This window comes from Perissodus microlepis, chromosome 23 (assembly GCF_051167445.1).
Source record: "Perissodus microlepis isolate ML-2025 ecotype Zambia chromosome 23, ASM5116744v1, whole genome shotgun sequence".
Classification (NCBI taxonomy): domain Eukaryota; kingdom Metazoa; phylum Chordata; class Actinopteri; order Cichliformes; family Cichlidae; genus Perissodus; species Perissodus microlepis.
The window spans coordinates 14,364,143-14,384,131 of record NC_140482.1 but is presented as its reverse complement, the minus strand read 5'-3'; the positions used below and the strand labels follow the sequence as shown (position 1 = coordinate 14,384,131).

At 41.1% G+C, this 19,989-nt stretch overlaps 1 protein-coding gene across 1 annotated transcript in view; it reads right to left on the bottom strand.

Annotated features, from left to right (window-relative positions):
- Positions 1-72: 72 nt before the first annotated feature.
- The window catches only part of LOC146361047 (bone morphogenetic protein receptor type-2-like), a 34,538-nt gene continuing 14,621 nt past the window's right edge, over positions 73-19,989 (bottom strand). The window contains exons 4-13 of the mRNA XM_084922086.1: positions 12,182-12,289; positions 11,842-11,933; positions 9,426-9,656; positions 7,864-7,978; positions 6,563-6,723; positions 5,942-6,089; positions 5,441-5,577; positions 4,350-4,522; positions 2,922-4,261; positions 73-1,818 (exon numbers count right to left, since the gene is read on the bottom strand). Coding sequence (XP_084778212.1) covers positions 1,565-1,818; positions 2,922-4,261; positions 4,350-4,522; positions 5,441-5,577; positions 5,942-6,089; positions 6,563-6,723; positions 7,864-7,978; positions 9,426-9,656; positions 11,842-11,933; positions 12,182-12,289 — 2,759 coding nt within the window. The 3' untranslated portion in view covers positions 73-1,564. The remainder of the gene's footprint in view (positions 1,819-2,921; positions 4,262-4,349; positions 4,523-5,440; positions 5,578-5,941; positions 6,090-6,562; positions 6,724-7,863; positions 7,979-9,425; positions 9,657-11,841; positions 11,934-12,181; positions 12,290-19,989) is intronic.

The following is a 19,989-nucleotide window of genomic DNA, read 5'->3' as shown; positions in this document are numbered from 1 at the left end:
AATAATGCTGACAACACCTCAGGGGCACCAAAGGCATGAATCCAAACACAGATTAAACGTATATACCCAACAATTATTTCATACATTTATTGAGGGGTTTTTCTTCTTCCATATTGACTTGAAAATGTTTACAGAAACTGTACCAAGCAGATGCATAGCAATGGAATCAAAGGCAATGTCCATTGAATGCAAAACACAATACCATAAAAATGATGCAAATATTAATGCGATACATGTAAGGATTGTTTTTTTGATACAAACTACAGATTACAAAAAACATAAATGAGATCTTTTCATACGCCCTGAAGCGGCGCTGAAAATACAGAATGAGTATGTCGACATTTCAGCACGCCTGTACAGCGCGAGTAAATAACACGTGCACATTCACGCAACACACACACACATCACTCACTCCACCGTCAGGGGATGAGACGACAAGAAACAAAAAAGTAATATCCAGCGTGCTTCAGTGTGTTTTTTTTCTTCAGTTTTTGATTTGTGTTTGAACAGCAGAATCTGGGGTTTGTAATATTTCATGTCTTGCAGACAGACAGCTAAATGCAGAGTCCATACTGAGGTCAAATGATAGTGGTACAGTGACTCCAGTCAGCCACTGTAACAGATGCCTCTGTAAGTTCAGCTCCAGTGATTGTAAGACCCCAGAATGAGATTTGTTACTGGTGTAATTGTGCAAGCAGACAAGTTCCACATCAGCCCACTTTTAAGTCAGCTGGGACTGATTCTTTTGTGTTAGCGTTCCCATAAAGATAGTCCAAAGAGGAGGATTGTCAGCTATTTTCTCCTCGTGAGTCAGGTTGGGGGGAGCGAGGGTTACAATAGTGTGCGATGGATTGTTTACAAAACGACTGTGACTATTCATAAGTGCAACAGAGATTAACATATCAAAATAACAACAGGATAAAAAAATCGAAGCAATAAAAACACTGAAAGCATCTAAAAGCTACATCCTATTGCACAATTAAAAGGTATGATACAAAAAGAGGATACAAAGTCATGAGACAACAATTGGTATTGCATACAAGGAAAATGTTTAAAAAGTTGCTTTGTCTTTTAAGACCATTAATTTGTTTACAGAGCCCACTCTCACTTTACTCGATAGAGCAAAGGGGGAGTAACCGAGCGCTCGAGTGTTGATTGTTTTTTCATCGCCTGTTTAAGTTTAGAGACCAATCTTCGTCTTGGTCGCAACAGACACGTTTAGGAAACACTGATTTCAAATTCATTCAAAGTGCACAAATAAAAAAAAAATGAATTAATGTACCACTATGAAACTTCAAACCAAGATTTAAAAAACACAAAACAAACAATGCAGAAACAGAAGCCAATGAAAATGCTGCATAGCTGGATTCCATTTAAAGCAATGCCATCAGAAGGACACACAGGAGCGGGACAGACCTAATTACTGTACATGATCAGACTCTATTGTTGGTTTGTGACATATTCCATAGCTTCCTCGTGCTGATTCAGAGCAGAGAGCTCCACACAAAATAAAATAATAAGTGCTCTCTAGTTAGTGTTGCCGGGCTTGTTAGAGGGTCAAAGTTTACACATGCGTGTCACTGGGTTCGCTGGCCAAGCTGCCCCCCCGCAGGTAGATGGCTGAACTGGACTTGGGCCGGTTCTGACTGTGACTTTGACCTCGGGTAGAGCCATTGTTGTTAACTTCTGGCCCCCGGGTATCTGTAGAGATGACCCATGTGGTGGGTCGCCACTTTTTCAGAGAATAAGGGGTTTTGACGCGCTTCTTGATCTTATCTCCGGTCCCCAACGCTCCATCTGGCTGGACTAAACCGTCTCCTGGAAAACAGGGTGGAACAATGATTAATGAGCAATGTAGCAACACCTTTGTGCATGAAAATCATTAAAGAGGCCATGAAAAACTACACATTTTGATAAGGACCTTCTTTTCTATTAACCACTGATTATTAACTGAATTGCTGGATTAGACATTTAATTTCTAAAATATTCTAAATGAAACAAAGAATAAAATATATCTAATAATGTTTCTTATTTTGACCAACAGTTCAGTTTAAACTATTGATTTCTACATTTCACAAGCCTCTTTTTTCCAACATTATTATTATTATTATTATTATTTTAATAAACAAAAAACTACTGATAATAAATCCAATAACTGGAGCATAAAAAAGAAGAAGAAGAAAAAAGAAGAATGACCAAAATCAAAGCAGCAGAAGCAGCAATTTTGACTGTGTAACCTACAAAAAGCTTTGGACCCTACATTTCCCATAATGCAACAACACTCTTTGTGCCTAGTAAACATTATGTCTTTCAAACTTCATGCTTCCATTATATATTGCAGACATCTGTTATGAGCAAATTGACTTTCATGTGCATAGTTAATAACGGATGGATTACAATTAGTTATAATACAATTTAGCAACAGAGGGCTGTTTGAAGTACTTTATTTGTCAAATGTGATTATTAGATTTAGTCTAGTGATACTCTGGGGCTTCTTGCCAATACGTTTTATCTGCAGTCAAATTAACACTGAATGTATCTACAATATGTGTGGTTCAAAGCCCGAAATACACACACACACACACACACACACACACACACACACACACACACACACACACACACACACACACACACACACACACACACACACACACACACACACACACACACACCTACCTTTGTGCTTCCAAAAATAGTCAGTTTAGCAACAAATTGGATTAGCTGCCACTGAAAACAGCCCCTCATGGAGATGTACCATTTCTCCCTGTTCAGTGATATTTAATATAAACAACAGAGACCTGCTCTGTTTGGAAATTACTGAACCCTCTGAGAAATTTAAGAGTTGTTTTTAGACAATTACACTGCAGTATGATCCAATGGGCCAATACAACTACAGAATACTTGCAAATGATTCTCACCTAGTGAGGCCAGGTCCTGTGTTGTGAAGGACAGATCCAGAGAGTTAGGTCTCTCTGGCCTACGGGCTCTGGGCTGCCTGAGCAGGGCCTCTCCTCTCATGGTGACTGGAGCTTCCCCCTGGGGGTCTGTTGCAACAGTGCCCGACAGTGAGCTTTCTCCTGGGGGCACCGTAGTTTCCCTGCTTGTCCCCTCACTGCTTCCCTCTGGCTCGCCTTCATCACTTTCTCCGCCGCTGTCGCCATCCCCCTGGCCATGCCCCGTGTTGCTGTTGTTGTTGTTGGTGTTGGGTCGGGCCGAGCGGAGAGCGGTCACATTCGTGGACGCGTCTCTTTGATCGGGCTGCTCTCGTTCTTGGCTCAAAAGAGGCTCGTGTTCATCGGGGCTGGCTGTGATGACGCCGAGCGACAGCCGGCTGTCATCTGACCTCAGAGCTCCAGATCCATTGTGAGTTATGTTGGAGCCTCCAAAACCTGTCGCTCCACCTGTTACTATGGATGAGATCCCAGCACTGACGTGACCATTGACGGTGCCGTTAATGGCTGCATTGGCATGTGTATCCCGTCGAACAGGTAAGTTGTTTGTGCCTGTGCCTCGGTGAACCTCTCCAGCCGAATTTGTGCCCGTAACTGTACTAATGTTCATCTTTGTTCCCTCCACCTGCCGCAGGTTGGACTTTCCTGAGCGCCCAAACTTAAACCTTAGTGAAGAGGAGGAGGATTCCTTCTTGACAGGCTTGTTGCGCAGGGGCAGACTGGATGGTCTCTTGGGCAAGTTTTGCTGCTTGGGCAAGGGAAAGATGGTAGTGGGCATTGTGGCAGCAGTGTCTGATGTGCCGGAGACCTCACTCGCCATCTTTATAAGAGGATAAAGCAGGCTGGAACTGCCAGGACTCAGTGGGTCTGGTGAGCAGAACTGCTTCTGGGAGTGCTCCATTAAGTTCTCATCCGAGCTCTCCTTCAGGTTTTTGTCTACTTCTTTAGGGTCCAGCTTTGTGGTTTCCAGGTCTTCTTGGGTAAGATGTAGGCACACGGGCACTGTGGTGGCCCCTGCGAGTCCCTCTGACTCAGAGATGATAGTGGTAGTCGTAGTAGAGGCTGAAGGGCTACCTCTCATGCCCATGCTGGTGGTGCTGCTTTCTGGGCTGGGCAGACGGGCGTTTGCTTGCTGCTGACGCTCCTGGTTGATGGAATTCCTGTTCCTCTCTCCGGTCCCAACCCCAACTCTACCAGTCAAAGAACTAGTTGCATCCACCTGCGTGTTCTTGGCTACACCTTCATGCTCTTCAATGTACGTAGACGAATGGTCTGTGTACGGGCCAGACTTTGGCGTCATGCGATTTCTGGATCAAAGAAACAGTGTTGAAAACCTCAGCAAGATCATTTGAAACAATGAATACAATGACAGGATGTGGCTTTGTTGAAACATACCTCTCGTTGTGCAGTGTAGTGGACATGGGGTTGAGTGTAGGGCTGACAGACTTGGAGCGGTCCCATATGAGGAGCAGCTCCGCCAGACGCTCCTCAGCGCACTGAGCTGTGAGGCGAGCCTCTGCGTCCTGGTCCCAGCAGTCCTCCATTGTCTCTTTCAGAGATCGAACCGCCTGGAAAACACAGTATATTATGGCTATTAACTACATGACTAGTATCAACAATATCAACACTGCAGTGCTTGTAATAGAAACACTTTCTGGATTTTGTCATTTATCCCCTAAGCTGGAGTAACTTTAGAAAATGAACTCTCCACCTGCAACACACACAGAGAAATTATAAACAATCGGGGGGTTTGGTGGTTTGTTTTGGACTATGTAATCAAGTGTATGTCCAATTGAACCAAACCCAGAGCTAGGTTTCTGGAAACAGTGGTCATTTCGACTGCAAATTTTGATTTTGTTTTATTCATTCTTTTCACTAAAACTTCTAAGTTCTTAAAGTTTTAGTGAACTAAGTATCATAAGACTAAGAGATATCATAAGACTAAATCTAAAGTTATCAGTTGATTTTTAGTGTTTTTACCAGTGAGAGTAGCTTCACAAATTGTCCTCGATATCAATACGTCTACTCTTCTCTTCCTTCTGAGCACTGGCATTTTGTTGCATTTTCATGGGCTGAGGCCATCCTCCCAGCCTGTTTGTTGGGAGCAGATCAAATTGTGCGTGTCTGACCTTACTGAGATTACTTCTGATTGGATCGCTTCCAAACTCGTCCTGCCTTTCTACACAACTTCATCATCTTCACCATCCACATGTACGCAAGTATTTTTGTAAACATTACTAGTTTTTCCCTCACACATAAACAGGATTTTGGAGCTACAGAAAAATTAGCTTCTGAACAAATAAAGCCAGGGTAAACATCTTTGGAAAAGATTGATGGGGAAAAAAATATTTTGCTATATAGCCAAGCTCTAAAACAGACTATTTCTAAGCTTTTTTGTTTGTGGAATTGTTTTGCTATCCTGTTACAATGTAGCAGTATTCTCAAAGCATTCTCATTTTAGCCCTATTCCCTACATACATACGCACCAGACTGTTCTCTTTCCAGGCCTCAGGGAATTTAGGCCTTTGCTTCTCCCTGGATACCAAAACTTGCATGTCCTCAAATGTTGGGTGGTTCCCTGCTTCCGCCTGGAAGGCCATCTGGTACTCTGGCACAGACTCTCCTAGGGGTAAGCAGGGACAGGAAGAGAAAAGCCTCGTTTTAGATGTCTATGACATATCAGAAATAACCATTAAGTTTGTTAAAAATGCACCTTTCAGCTGGTGCTTCCTTTCCTGAGCATAAAACAAGTAGCTTTACAGTCTTTTCTATATTTAATGTGTGCCTTTTTCTTGTTTTGTATACATTTTGTCTGTTTGCTATTTATTCCTGCTGTCTTACTATTTATATTTTACTCCTGCACAGTTGGTGTGCAGCACACATAATTTCGTTGTACATGCACAATGACAATAAATGGCTGTTCTGTTCTATTCTTAAGTTGCAGTCCCACAGTAGGAATGACTTAACACAAAGCTGATTTAACTCACCAGGGAAAAGGTCAGTACATCTCATGAAGGTCTCCCAGTAGACTAGGCCTAGGGCATACATGTCCACCTGCTTTAGTGCTGCCTCACAGTCCCTCAGGTTCACCGCGCCCTCAAGCACCTCGGGGGCCATGTAACGGATAGTCCCCACCTGGAAGACAAAGAAGGTGTAAGTGGGGGTGTGGTGGAACTGTTAAACTGTCCAGAAATACTGTAACACCGACACAGGTGGGTTTTGTTTGCTGTGGATGTAGTTGGATCACATTATTAGATCTCATAATCTCAGCTTTGACAAAATATTAGCAGGCTATATGTTTGCTGACAAAGTGCTAAACTAAATGAATGCATATATGCCAGAAACCACATTGACTGTTTTCTATAGAAACATAATCTCCTGGAGCCTGTAGCCTCTCCGTGTTTAAGTCAGTAGCCATGCCATTTCATTTCATCTGAACTTGATGCTTGTAAGATGCAGTCTATTCTTTGCTGTTTGCTGTCTATCCCCGTTTTAGTAAGCAAATACAGAGACGTGTTTAACCCTGACTGCCTGCCTCTGCTGCTGTCTTTCTAGTAGACTACACTCATCAATACAGGTGCATCCTCTGCTTCCTCCTGAACACTCACCTCACTTATAGCGGCGTTTTCCTCTTCCCCGTGCCGTGCTGCTCTGTTCCCTGTCAGCTTCATGGAAAGGCCAAAGTCGATAATGACACACGTGCCGTCGGCTTTGACGAGGATGTTTCGGCTGTTCAGGTCCCTGTGTGAAACCGCTGGCTTATACAAGTCTTGAAGGGAGAATGGGAGAATTGCAAAATTTAGGCTAATTTCTTTTTCATTAAGGATGTTAGCATGTACAGTACTCCCAAAACCTCTCAGAGAGCACACTCAAGCAGGTTTTGTGGGATTTGCTAATGAATGATAATTGATTAAAAAAGGCTTCATATATGCATAGATTCAGATTTCCCTCATTACTCACTGTTCAAAACAAGCTGCACTATTAACAGACAACTAAATCCTCTAATCTAATCTACAACAATGGGATTAAGATCATATCAATGGCCTCCACTTGCAGTATCCTTCTGTCCAGCAGAGGGTGCACTGAAGACTGCTGCAAGCTGTGGAAGTCACCACAGCTATGTGCTGCCTGCTATTGATGTGCAGGACCAATAGGGGGTGGGGGTGGGGGTGGGGGGCAAGAGATTCTGCTGTTAGCTGCTGCACAGAGCTAACAAACACCAGCTCCCTCTGTCCCTGTTGCCTGTGACTTTTAGCCCCTTCTGTCTTTTTTCCTTTGCAAAATAATACAAGTTTATCTTGTTTGTGCTGCAAGTTAGGGTGTCTGGGCTTACAGTCTCTCTTACTCACAAAAAGTATTAGTGTACCTTCTTTCCCATGCCATTTCTTAAAAAAGAAAAAAAGGAGGGCCAAGTGTAGCCAATCAGGCTGAGGTTTGGTGACTTGAGACTCTGCCTCCAGCGAGCTCTACGCTACAGGGATATTCGCATATTACCTCAATTCCTATCTCTCCTCTCTTGTTTGTCTCCCTTTTTCCCTCTCTCTGAGGCTAGCTTGAGGCCAGTCTATAAATACTCATGGCTGGGCGTGTGCTAAGTGTGTACGTGTGTTTTTCAAAATGCAGGAATATACAGCACTCTAAGACAAATTGACCCACGTGCAGCTGCAGTGTGCAGCAAGTAAGACAGCTGAAAGTACTAGGAACAGAGCGGAGAAAGAGAAACACAGGCTATCCAAAGCATTTCTTAAAAAAAAAAACAAAACAAAACACAGCAACAAACTAACTGGGCTAAAAACAAAGATACTTTCCCATTTCCCACGACAATTCTTTAAATGTGTTTGTGCTTCAGTAACAGGAGAAAGCGGCAGTCTTGGTAGTAATTAACTCTGAATCTCTCTGTGTAGCTCACCTCCTTTAAAGAGCTCGGTGTGCAGGTAGGCCAGGCCGCGGGTGACAGAGTGAGCCAGTCGGCAGCTGCCCACCCAATCGTTGGTCTGGATGTTCAAGTAGCGACTGAGAGAGCCCTGAGAACCACATGGAGGACAAGAATATAGAGGACAAAGAAATTAAGATGGTGTAGGATGCAGAGTTTCACAGTGTAACTGAACCAAACATCTTATCACTGCACTTCCGTCGAGTTTTGAGGCAACTGCAGTGATTTTATTGTTCTGCAGTAGAAAAGTCATTTATGATTTAGATGAAAAAAATCTGGCATAAAGTTATGACATCTTATGATAGGTATCAGCAACAACTCCATGAAAACTGGTTAGTGGAAATTATATTGGATATTATTAATTTCCTGCTTCAATTATCTCCATCAGTCTTGGCTGGGCCTAGTGCACCAAACAACCCCCCCCCCCCCCCCCCCCCCGCCCCCTCCCAACACACACACATTTAATTTTTTTCTCTCAGACTCAATCACAAGGCAATTTGTGCATCCGTTACTACAGAAAATTACATTACATCTGTTCATTTTAAATTGATTATATTATCATTTACTTGAATGCATTATGTGTCCCAGTCTCCTGTCCTGGACTGCACTGTGTTTCCATGACAATGTGTATTAGGACTAATGGTTATCATAAATTAGAGGTTCCTTTTATAGGCTGGACTGCAAGTCAGCTGACTAGTAATTAGCTCAAGGTTTGGACAACAAGCATATTGAGCTTTTTGCTAAGTACACATTAAAATTGAAGTTGAGTTCCTAAGAGTAGCTTTCAGCAGTCAGTGTTAAGGTTCTTTTTATGTGTCTCTTTTTAACTTACTCAACATTTTTTCTCTTCTCTGCTACATTTTGAGAATGGCTGGAAGCACACTTCCAGTAATGACACTGAAAAAACAGGATAAGTTAGCCATTTTTGTTTGCAATAAAGACATGTTAGATGTTGGTTGTGGGAGATTTTACATAGACTGAAGAGGTTTTAATCATCTTCTCATGCTGCTACTGCTACTTCAAATTACTATCTTCCTATTGGCAAAACAAAGGTGGCCTTAACTGTGAAACACTCACAGGAAACACATTCAAATTATCAAGTGTGTGTCCACAAAGTGTCCATGTTGGGCATTTTCTCTCAGTGAACCTGCTTTAATATGTCCAGATGTTATGGAGGCACTATAAACAGCCTGTGTTTATGTTACCTTTCTAGCTGGAGAATGCCCTTTAATTGGTCCAGCTAGTGTGAGGAGAATTATTGATGCTGGATGCAGCATGAAATCGTATTACAGTTGCTGTAATTATTGACTGACTTCCTTATTAAAACGCCATGAGTTTGATTTGCTGCACCAGCTGTGTTTGCTTCTCCCAGAATTCTGTAGTATTAAATTAAACAGGTGTTGTCAATCCTCCATTACTCAAAGCTTAACAAACAGTTCAAGGAACAGCAGGTAAAAAGAAAAAGAAAGCACCCTGTATGCTGAACACACATGCTTCATGTATAAAACTTACATGGGTACTGCTTCCCCTGTACTCACATGTGGGTAGTAGTCCATGACCAGCAGGTACTCTGTGCGTCCCTCTGGGCCCGTCCGCTCATCGGCTGCCACGAACCGAGCAATGTTATCATGCTCTAGCAGCGGCAGCCGGTAGATAGAGCATTCGTTGAGGAAGTTCTGTCTGTTGGCTGCAGTAAACACCTTTACGGCGACAGGCCGCTCATCCAGAGAGCCGCAGTACACAGCTCCATATCTGCCACGCCCAATCAGCTGAAAGAGGTGGTGACAGCAAGAAATGCAGACTATTAATAGACTTCTTTGACATTCTAGACCTTTGGTACTTGTTTGTCTAGTAAGAGAATATCTGAATGAAGCGGTAATTATGTCTGAGTTGGTTTGAGTCCTATTACAGAAACACTAGCACACAGAAAAGACTGTTTGCAAACACGAAAGAGCCAAAAACAGAAACGCTAACAGAGGTAGGTATGACGACAAACCCAGACAGGCAGGGAAGAAGACAGATAGGAAAGAAAGTAAATTACAGGCAAACAGCAGAGTTAAACAGCCAAATCATTCAATTAGAGAGCTGAAAAAACAGCAAGCCATTAAGCCCCAAACAGTCTGGCTAAAAAGTCATCAGCAAGAGGTTAAAAACTGAATTTACCAGGGCATTTATTTCTGGGCAATTTTCATCTCCAAACATTCGTGCCTAGTTATAAAATCTACTACGGGAAACAATGGACCCTGTTTTGTCTGAGTAAGGTTTGCTGGCTTTCCAGCCCTCAGTTTAACGTGAAGGAACATGTGCCTGCGTTTGATAAACTGCAAGGACAGTGTTCTGAATTCAACTCCTGCCTGAACAAAATGTCACTCTCTCTCTCACTGACTCTGAATTTAAACCCACTGAACAGATGTCAGAAAGAGGAGAAAAACATGCCTGCACCAGTGTCGTTGGGTCATTATGTTCATATCTGATTTCTCTCATGAAAGTACACAACGGAAATTGTATTTTCTAGCTGTTGTTCATTTTAACTGGCCTAAAATATACTAACACACACACACACTCGCTTCTTTTTTGTGGGATAATCAACTGCTGTGACTCTTGGATCTATTTACTATCATTTTGTGATAAGGTGACTAAAAGCAAAGAGCTTGCTTATGTCTTTTAAAGAACATACTTTATGTACTAAAATGTAAGATTGAATTTTTTATTTCTTCTCCTAAAAGGTCAGTTTGAACCTTCAGGATCCCCGACAGCCGAAAACTGAATGCTTTAGGTCAATTAGTAGCATCAGAAAATAAATAGTTACTGACACAACTACACATATTTTTTCAGAATATTTAAGTGTTTACCTCTTTGAAATAAATGGTGAATACTACTAAGGACAAACTGGCAGGTTGCTAACCAACCTAGCTTTAAAAGGAAAGCTCATGCTTGCCATACACCACAGTGGGATAGTGCACTCAGCATGAGTCACAGACAGAGAGACAGGCTGAAAAATGCCAGAATTTCATTTGAGGAATCAGGTTGTAAACAACCAAAAAATAGCCCGTGTTGCTTTGGAAATTTCAGCATATTGCAGAAATTGAGTTTGTAGGAAACTGAACTATGATGATGACATTAAATGGAAACATTTTAATAAGTGAAACTGTGATTTTGAAATTTTGCTGCCGTCCTGCTGTCTCCCTGGACTTACTTTAATCAGATCCTGCATTAATTTGTATTCCAGTCCTTTGTTTATATCGCTAACGTGGCTGCATCCAAACTCTGCCGACTTCCCATCACATTATGAGCTCTCCCTCTTTAGTATCAGGATTTCAGGATCCTGTGACAGTGTAAGCACATTTCTATTTTTGTATGCCTGCCCCTGTCACTGAATGCCTCCTGTTGTGATCAGATGATAAAAGTCACATTGAAATGACAAACATAACCAGAATCCTTGATGTATTTTGAGTGCATTTTTGTTTTCTCCTTTCTCTTTCTAGCTCAGAGTCTCTGTACTCTCAAAAACACACTACCTTGTGCAGAGATGCTGGAGATGCAACATCATCTCTAAAAAAAACACCAGTATAAAGCCTCAGGATTTGGAGGAAAAAAAGAAAAAAAAAGAGAGAGGGATTTACTTTACTATTTTCACATACATCCCTATCGTACCAATTAAAAACTAAGAATAATGTGCTGTGTGGAACCATGGCAGTAATCTTACTAAATCTAGAGTATTTAAATAGCTGGACAACAATTCAGTCATGGCTGTATTTTCTTCCTATTGGCTCATTTGATCATGTTGAGCTGGCACATCCCACCGCTACACTAAATACTCTGGCTCTTTCCTGGGCCAGAAAACAAACTGATTCAACTTATGAAAGATGACTGCGCAGCTCCAAACTAAATATATTCCAAGTCACAGCTCCTGCAGACACAAAAGAGGACAAGGAGTCTGATGTGCGCACTGACCTCCAGCAGTTTGAGATTGTCCAGGTCCAGAGAACTTTCCGAGCCCGCAGCTTCCATCATATTCAGATTGTGAAGGCCTTGTTTGCCATCTCCTATAATACACAGGATACAAAAACACAAATGTATAGACACATTTACGTGTATGAATGTGAGAGTGAATGAATAGTGGTATTGTAAAGCGCTTTGGGTGCCTTGAAAAGCGCTATATAAATCCAATCCATTATTATTATTTAAGCAAAACAACAGCTCTGATTTAGTTCATCAAATTCTACCAAAAAACATTTAAAAAGCCTTGAATAATGAATTCTCTTCCTCACACCTTGGCGTCATGGCAACTCACCATGCATCATGCGGTAACCAAAGAAGGCTGCTGCAGCTACCACAGCCAGCACGGAGACTGTTGCCAGGGCGATAATTACCGTCTCTTTGTAGCCGAGTGTGCGAGGATCTACAAGCAGATGAAAACATTGTAAATAAAAGTAAAAATCAAACTGTGACCTTTCTGTTATATTTGGGCCTGAGGCTGGGGGTTAATGGTCAAAGCCACTCTCTGGCCTTTGATTTCTAAATAAGAGTCAGAGGAAAGAAATGTACTACAGCTACACCCAGCTACCAGTTCTAAAAGGTACAGTCTGATGCAATGGAGCACAAGAGATGTGCAATACAACAGTATTGATTCATTTATGCCTATAAAAAGGGTGTAAATCTTCACGAGCATCATCAGATAAAAATACAAACCATTACCATTAAGAAGATTTTATTTAAATCAGGTGATTAAAACAACATAACTGGACATTTTCACAGGTTTTTTTTCCTTTTTACCACGGCATAGCTTAGGGTTTTATCTCTACTGTAATTCTAAACTGTAATTACATTCAGTTAAATTTTATTTATACCACACCAAATCACAACAACAGTCACCTCAAGGTGCTTTGTATTGTCAGGTAGATCCTACAATAATACTTACAGAGAAGAACCCAACAATCATATGACCCCCTATGAGCAAGCATCTCTGAAAACATTAGAGCACTTATGCAAATATGTGATGTCTTGATAGATCGAGCAGGTATTTGAAGTTTACACAGCACCATTCTCGAATGAAAATATCTTAAAAGTTTATTTTGTGACCCAGAAAGAGTAATATTTCAAACTCCGCCACTCTGTGTTCCTCCGCCACTGCCTTGTTTGAGTTTTGGACTAAATGGATTCTGGGATATTGCATTTCATCATTTCAAGCTGATTTTAGAACAAAACAGCCAATCAGATTTTTTTGCACCAAGTCTGTGATTGGCTGGTTTTGTAGCACAAATATAACGTGTAGAGAAAGAGTTGAACGTGCACGGGCAGAAATGTTGAGAGCGCAAGTAACACATTGCGAGCAAGCGCAAATGCAAAAACTGAGCGAGCAGGGCTCCTATTGTGTGTGTATGGATAATAGCAAACACTGAAATACATTTTTTGCACGCAGCAATGAATTTTGTTCACTCAAATTTAGCTTTTCTTTGCTCAAAATAAATTTCTCCTCAAAATGCAACACTTGCACCTGGAAATTTTTTTTTTTTTACATGTGCTCAATTTTTTTTACGTGCGCTCAGAATAGTGGCACAAAAATAACGCCATACACGACCAGTAGTAGTAAGATATACTGGAAAGTTTGTTTTACTATCAATTATTTTTTAATCCTGTTTCCATTGATGATTGTTATCTGTACTTGTACAGATAATTGCTTCAAGTGTTTCTATCACATACGGGCACAAGGACACACATTTACGCACCAAGCTGAACAGTGGTGCAACACATATTCCAGCAGGGTTTTTTCTTCTTTTCTGCTCTTGTGCTGAAGCAGCGTGCCAAAATACAGGTAAGAAAACACAGCTTGTACTAAAAATGGATGTAGAATTTAAGGAAATGCATTCACTATTATAATTTCATGTACAACAGGATTGTTTTTCCAAATACCCCTATACTGGTGGAGTCCCACAGAGGCTGTTTTATTAATTGCTGTCTGGAGCACTGTGAAAAACATTGTTTTTCCTCTTCCGAGGCTACGTCCACACTAGCCCGGATAGATTTGAAAACGCTGCACGTCCACACTACCGTTTTCGGTCGTTTTCACAGAGTTGTGCGTCCACATTGAAATGGCCGAAAAACGCTTACGTTCCAGTAAGTGTTTTCGGCCAGTAAGAAGATTCGACCTGCCTCATTTCTGTCTGCCGCTTATTTGCTTTCCGGCTCTTTGAAATGTCATGGCAAAATGTCGAGGAAAAGCACAGAGTTTTTTAAATAGACTAACAATGAGGTGGAGTTGTTGCTGCGAGGAACACAAAAGTACAAAGTTGCAAAAGCAAGTGAGAATTAAAGAATTTGAGGAAAAGCTATCTGTAGCATGTACAGACTGATATTAATCTTTAATAGGGCTGTCAAAATTGAGAGCAAACAAAACAACTGCTGTATAATGCCCTCCGCTATCTTAGTTTAATTGGTCACATGACTGCATCACATGACTAACATGCGTCAATGTTTTAGAAAGTCTCCGTTTTCGCTGTCCACACTGCGACGCGAAAGCACCGTTTTCAAATGTATGTGTTCGAGAGCATTTTCAAAACGCTGCGTTTTCCATGAGCGAAAACGCCGTCTCAGTGTGGACGGGAGGCCAAAAGGGAGAGAAAACGGACGGACGGAAGGACGTAGCCTTACTCACAGATGTAATCATAATATTAAAGATAAACCATTTGCAACTCTATAACACACATTTACAAAATGACAATGCTGCACGACATGCTGGGTTACGTTAGCAAGACAGGTAGCTGAATATTGTTTTAAAAGCTGGGACAGAAGACAGATTAAAGATGATGAGAGGAAAGCAGAAATACATCAAAATAATGAGACCAGTGACGAGCTGTGCTCTTAGCTACATTTCACATCTCGGATAATGCTAATGAGGGAGTTGTTGATGGCAAAAGGGAAAAAAGTACACTACATAAAGGCAGAACAAGCAGCCTGGTAAGGACTTACTGGATTGCTGCATTACAAAACTTTTCATAGTATAATTATTTATTGTGTTTGCTCTGTGGTGTAATGTTTGGCTGTTTGTTTAATTTCTTCTTTCTTTCTATTCTATGAACAGAAGAATATAAAGGGGCCCATTAATGCTTAAATTATATTGGTGATGACTGATGATGCAATTGGAAACCAAAAGGGAGGTAGGGGTGCACAACAAATGGAGATTAGCAGGTTAGTGGTGTTAGACTCAGAATCTCCTGTGTCACAAAGTTGGCTTTTTTTCACCACGGTAAATTATAGAATTTCAAGAGTTTCTGTAAAGAGGAGTGGGCCAAGTAGTCTCTGCCACATACTAAAATCATGTTTTGCTTCAGGATCAAATACTTAACTTACTTTTCACTCAATGACTGCAAATTCAGCAGGAGATCAAATATTTTTCATTGATCCTTTGATTTGCAGCCGACTTTCTGCTGGGGATACATGTACAAGGTGATGGCTGCTCTAGCATGCAGCCATCACCTTCAAAATAAAAAGCAGCATAAAATAAATAACTTCAAGTAAAATGTTTATTTTCCACTTGTGCGATAAATATACAGATTAACGATTTTCTGCAGCATTAACATCTCATCCTACTTGTAAAAATGCTGCAAACTGGTATATTTTCTATGCTGTTCTATAGATTTTTAATACCATTTTATCCTCATCATCTGATAATAACCCTGATTGGAGTAGCTGGCACTTATAGGAAAGATTTTTATGTTTACATCTATTTTTATGCTAGCGCACCTGGAGCCTGAAGCAGACTGACCGGCTTAACAGAGAAAACTGATAACCACTGTCATGACGCACATCACCTCTAACTGAGGGTTTAGGTTTTGTCGAGCCAGCTAACACAGTGTTTAGCTGTGTTTAACATTGTTCCTAGAATAACATTTTACACAACTTTGCATTAAAAGGTACAGTCAGTCGTTTTTTGAGTTTATTAATGGGAAAAAAAATAACACTATAAAAAATGGCAAGAATTTCAAAGCAATGTTTGATGATCTTCGTATAATACTTTAGCTAAATAAAAACAATTACTGCTGCTTTGGTAAAAGCAGTAACTCTCGCTCTAAAGTGGTCTACAAAACAAGCAGATTTTAAACATACCAAAAAAGTACGTTGCAATTTTTCTTCCTTCCCAAATAGCAAGTCACCCACCGCACACAACTATCTGAATGCAATTTTAAGTATTTGTGTCTGAAAATGTTTGGGTGTGCCGTAAAGAAAAGAAGAGCTCAAATAAAACAAACATGAATGGCCCAGGGAGCAGTTTATGAAGAGAGAAACAGAGGATGTGTGGGAAGTAAATGTTAAAGAGAAAAAGAAAATATGTAAAAAAGAGAGAATAGTAGGCAGATGGTCGGTTGTTTTTGCTTACCATAACAGATAAAAGCAGTTAGCTGAGGTGGAGACAAGCAGATATTAAATATTTTAACACTCGCACCCTCACATATACTACTACTGTGCATGAACAGTGGAGAGTCCACAAACACACTTTCTTGCATCTGTTACAAAAGTCAACACAATGGATATGTCATGAAACACACGTATTTTATAAATAATTGATGGCTTCCAGACCCTAAGGGCAACTCTGACTGACATACTACAATGAGCATGGATGTACACACTCTAGTGCGCACACGTGGGGGGTTGACTAGGCTCGGCTGAAATGCCAAGGTCACAGAGTTCATAATTAACAAGAGTGTTTTACAGGAAGTCATGTGACAGAACATACCAAGAGACTGTTAGAATCTTCCAACCATCCCAGACAGTGCCAGCTCTGCTGCCTTAAGAACATCAAAGAGGCAAAACTGAAATACGTGAGCATTTGCATTAAGCTTTAAAAAAAAATATGGAAATTTATATTTCACCATTGAAACTTATGTGACAGCTGTAGTCGCTAATTAAAGTGCATCTTAAGATTTTGATGTGATTTTGATGTTGACGAATTAAAGTAGTTTTAAAGTAGTTCACTATTTGGTCAGAAAAGGGGTAAATTCTCACACTGGAGAAATGAAAATTAGCAAATACCCCTAACCAGGGCTCGCAAAATCGCTAGCCCGACGTCCCGGGGCTAGCGATTCTTCCAGTCGGGCTACCAAAATCTATCTCTGCCCTGCCCGTCGGGCTATCATAGGAAGGAAAAATATATGTCAATGCTTTTGCATTCTTTCGGAAATGTAGCTGGGTAATTATGTCATTGGCATCGGTGAGCCACTGTCAATATGTGACATATTGAAATCGCGTTTGAATTTGTGCTTGTTTTTTGCTTTCACTTTGCAATCGCGCGAACTGTTTTATAGAGAGCGACAGTACTGATTGGTGAGTGACGATAATTTGCGCACCAATTCCTCTGACATCGTCTTATCAATCGTTAGCTTACTATGCAAACATGACAAGTGAAATCTCCCGCAGCAAGCTTAAACATGTGAGAGGTTGATCACGCAGAGAATCGCTGAGCGTTATGTGAGTGCGTGTGTAAAAGCAGCAGGATATATATTTTAGTTCTGCTGAGCCAAATAAGACAGGTCAGGGTGAAGAAGTGAGAGCCAAAGAAAAGCTTACCACAAAACGGAAAAGTTATGACAAATCAGACTATAAGGCAAAAAGAAAGTGCAGCTTTATGGTTTCATGGACAAAAGAATTTCTGTGGCTGCAATATGACAAGCTAAATAATAATCAGGGCTGCACATAAGTGGTCCGCAGGTGCGCATTCGCTGTCAAAATAAAAAACGCGCACAAGATAAGAAGTTGCAACGCGTGTTTGCGTACATACGATTTTCTGGAAGAGGACAGACATTTGTTCAGAACTCTTAAAGATGTCGAAGAAGCTCCTTTAAGCAATTACTTTGGTGTTCCTCCACCTCCAAAGAAATGTCAGAAGGAGTCCAAACCACAAAAGAAGCGCGTATTCTCGGAAAAGTGGTTGCAGGAGGTGAGCTGGCTTCAAACAAATGATGAACGCACAGAGATGTGGTGCAGAATGTGCCGTGAAAATCCCACTCTAGCGGACAAAAACAGTGCCTTTTATATGGACGCAAACACGTGTTGCAACTTCTTATCTGGTGCGCGTCTTTTATTTTGACAGCAAATGCGCACCTGCGGACCACTTATGTGCACCCGTGTAAATAACATAATGTTCTGCCGGGTGTGTTGTTGGTTTTCCCTCGATTTCTGAGTCAACAAGCGCCTTTGTTACTGGGACCAGTCATTTTAAGAAAGGCCCCCATTAGAACCCATGAGAAATGCAAGAAATGCATTATTGCTCAGTCTGCAATATCTTTCCCAGAACAAACACCAATTGCAAATAACATACTAAAAATAAACCTGAAAAATCTGTTTAGAACAGCGTACTATGTTGCAAAGAGTGAACTACCACTGGCAAAATGGCCTAGATCTTGGTTCCACTTGCCTCTTACCCGTGACTTCAGTGGAAATTTCAAATTCAGGATCTGACACAGACTGATTCATGTTCTACACAGTTCTTACAAGTTCATAGAAATTTCTGTTCAATTAGAACCAAGTATTTGAGTTGATGATTGTAATTTTTATACAAAGTTGTAATTTGTGTTTCAACAATTTTTTGATTAATGTTTTGTTTCCGTTACAATATTATACTTTAATGTATAATATTGTAACGGAAACAAAACATCAATCAAAAAATTGCTCTCTTTTTTATTCGGGCTACTTAAATTTATTTTGGGCTACCAAAAACTGAAGAGTCCCTGCCCGAAGGGCTACCAGGGACTTTGAAATTTTGCGAGCCCTGCCCCTGCCCCTAACCCACATAGTGGAAAGTCAGAAATCATGTTATTAGTATTATAACTTTTATTTACTTAGTGGTCAGAAGTTCAACAAGACATAAGAACTAAATTCTAAATCATCTCACCATTGAGTGAATATTTGGACGAAGTTTGAAGGAGGTTTCTCCAGGAGTTGTTGAAATACCTTGTCCCGGAGAATGTGACATACATAGGAGTGTATAGATAACTTAAAAATGTATCTCCAGCCGCAGGTGAATGAATAATTTTTGCAGTCTTTCCAATTTTTCTCTTCTACGTCTAAATCTATTTCATTTTAGTAACTAAATTAAAAAGTGCCGATATACAAAGGTGATGCACTGTCCCTGCTCCTGTATTGCAGCCACAGCCAAAATACATTCAGAAGGTAAGACGAGTGCTGAGAACCCAGCTCAGTGGTAGGAATAAGATCTGAGCTATCGATACATATGCTACCAGATCAGATACCCAGCTAGAATAATATGCTGGCCACAGGAGGAGACCCAATACTACTGATGTCAAAACATAAAATCTCCTCACAATATAGAGGCTTCTACCCAAAGTCCAGCGGCAGAAACAAGAAGGATGAGAATTATTGCCAGAGCTACAATCCAGGAAGAAACACACAAATACATCAAGAACATGGGTCCACAATATGAGCTCCTCCAAGAATGGCTCAGGCAGAGAAGACAGATGGTGATGAAGAAAAGGAGGAGGAGCTATCATGTACCATTGACAAAGGAAGTAGCTGACATCAAGAAAACCTACAACTAGCTAATAAAGGCCCATCTAGAGGACGCCACGGAGGTTCTGATTATGGCAGCACATGAATATGCCCTAAGCACCAGATCCATAGAGACAGGTCTTTCACAGCCAACATGACAAGTTACAGCCAGTGAAAAGTACTGAACTGGAGACAGTTGAGTACTTTGTAACAGGATGTAAGATGCAAGCTGGGACATTGTACAGGCACAGCATACAGGCACAACCAAGAGGCTGGTATAGTGTAGAGGAACTTCTGTGCTGCCAAATGGATTAGACATCCCTAGTCCTGATGGGAGACGCTGCCGAAGGTGGTTGAAAACAACAGGGCTAAGGTCCTGTGTGGACTTCTTCAAGTTCCAGACAAGCAGTTGCTGGCCATTCAACCAGTTGCTGGCTGGCCACCCAACCAGACAGAGTAGTGGTTATCAAGGAGCACAAGACTGCAGTTGTCATAGATGTGACAATCCCAGCAGACAGCAAAACAGAGAAGTACCAGGAACTTGAGAAAAAACTGGAGCAGAAGTGGAAGCCAAAGGGCAAAGTGGTGCCTGTGATAATA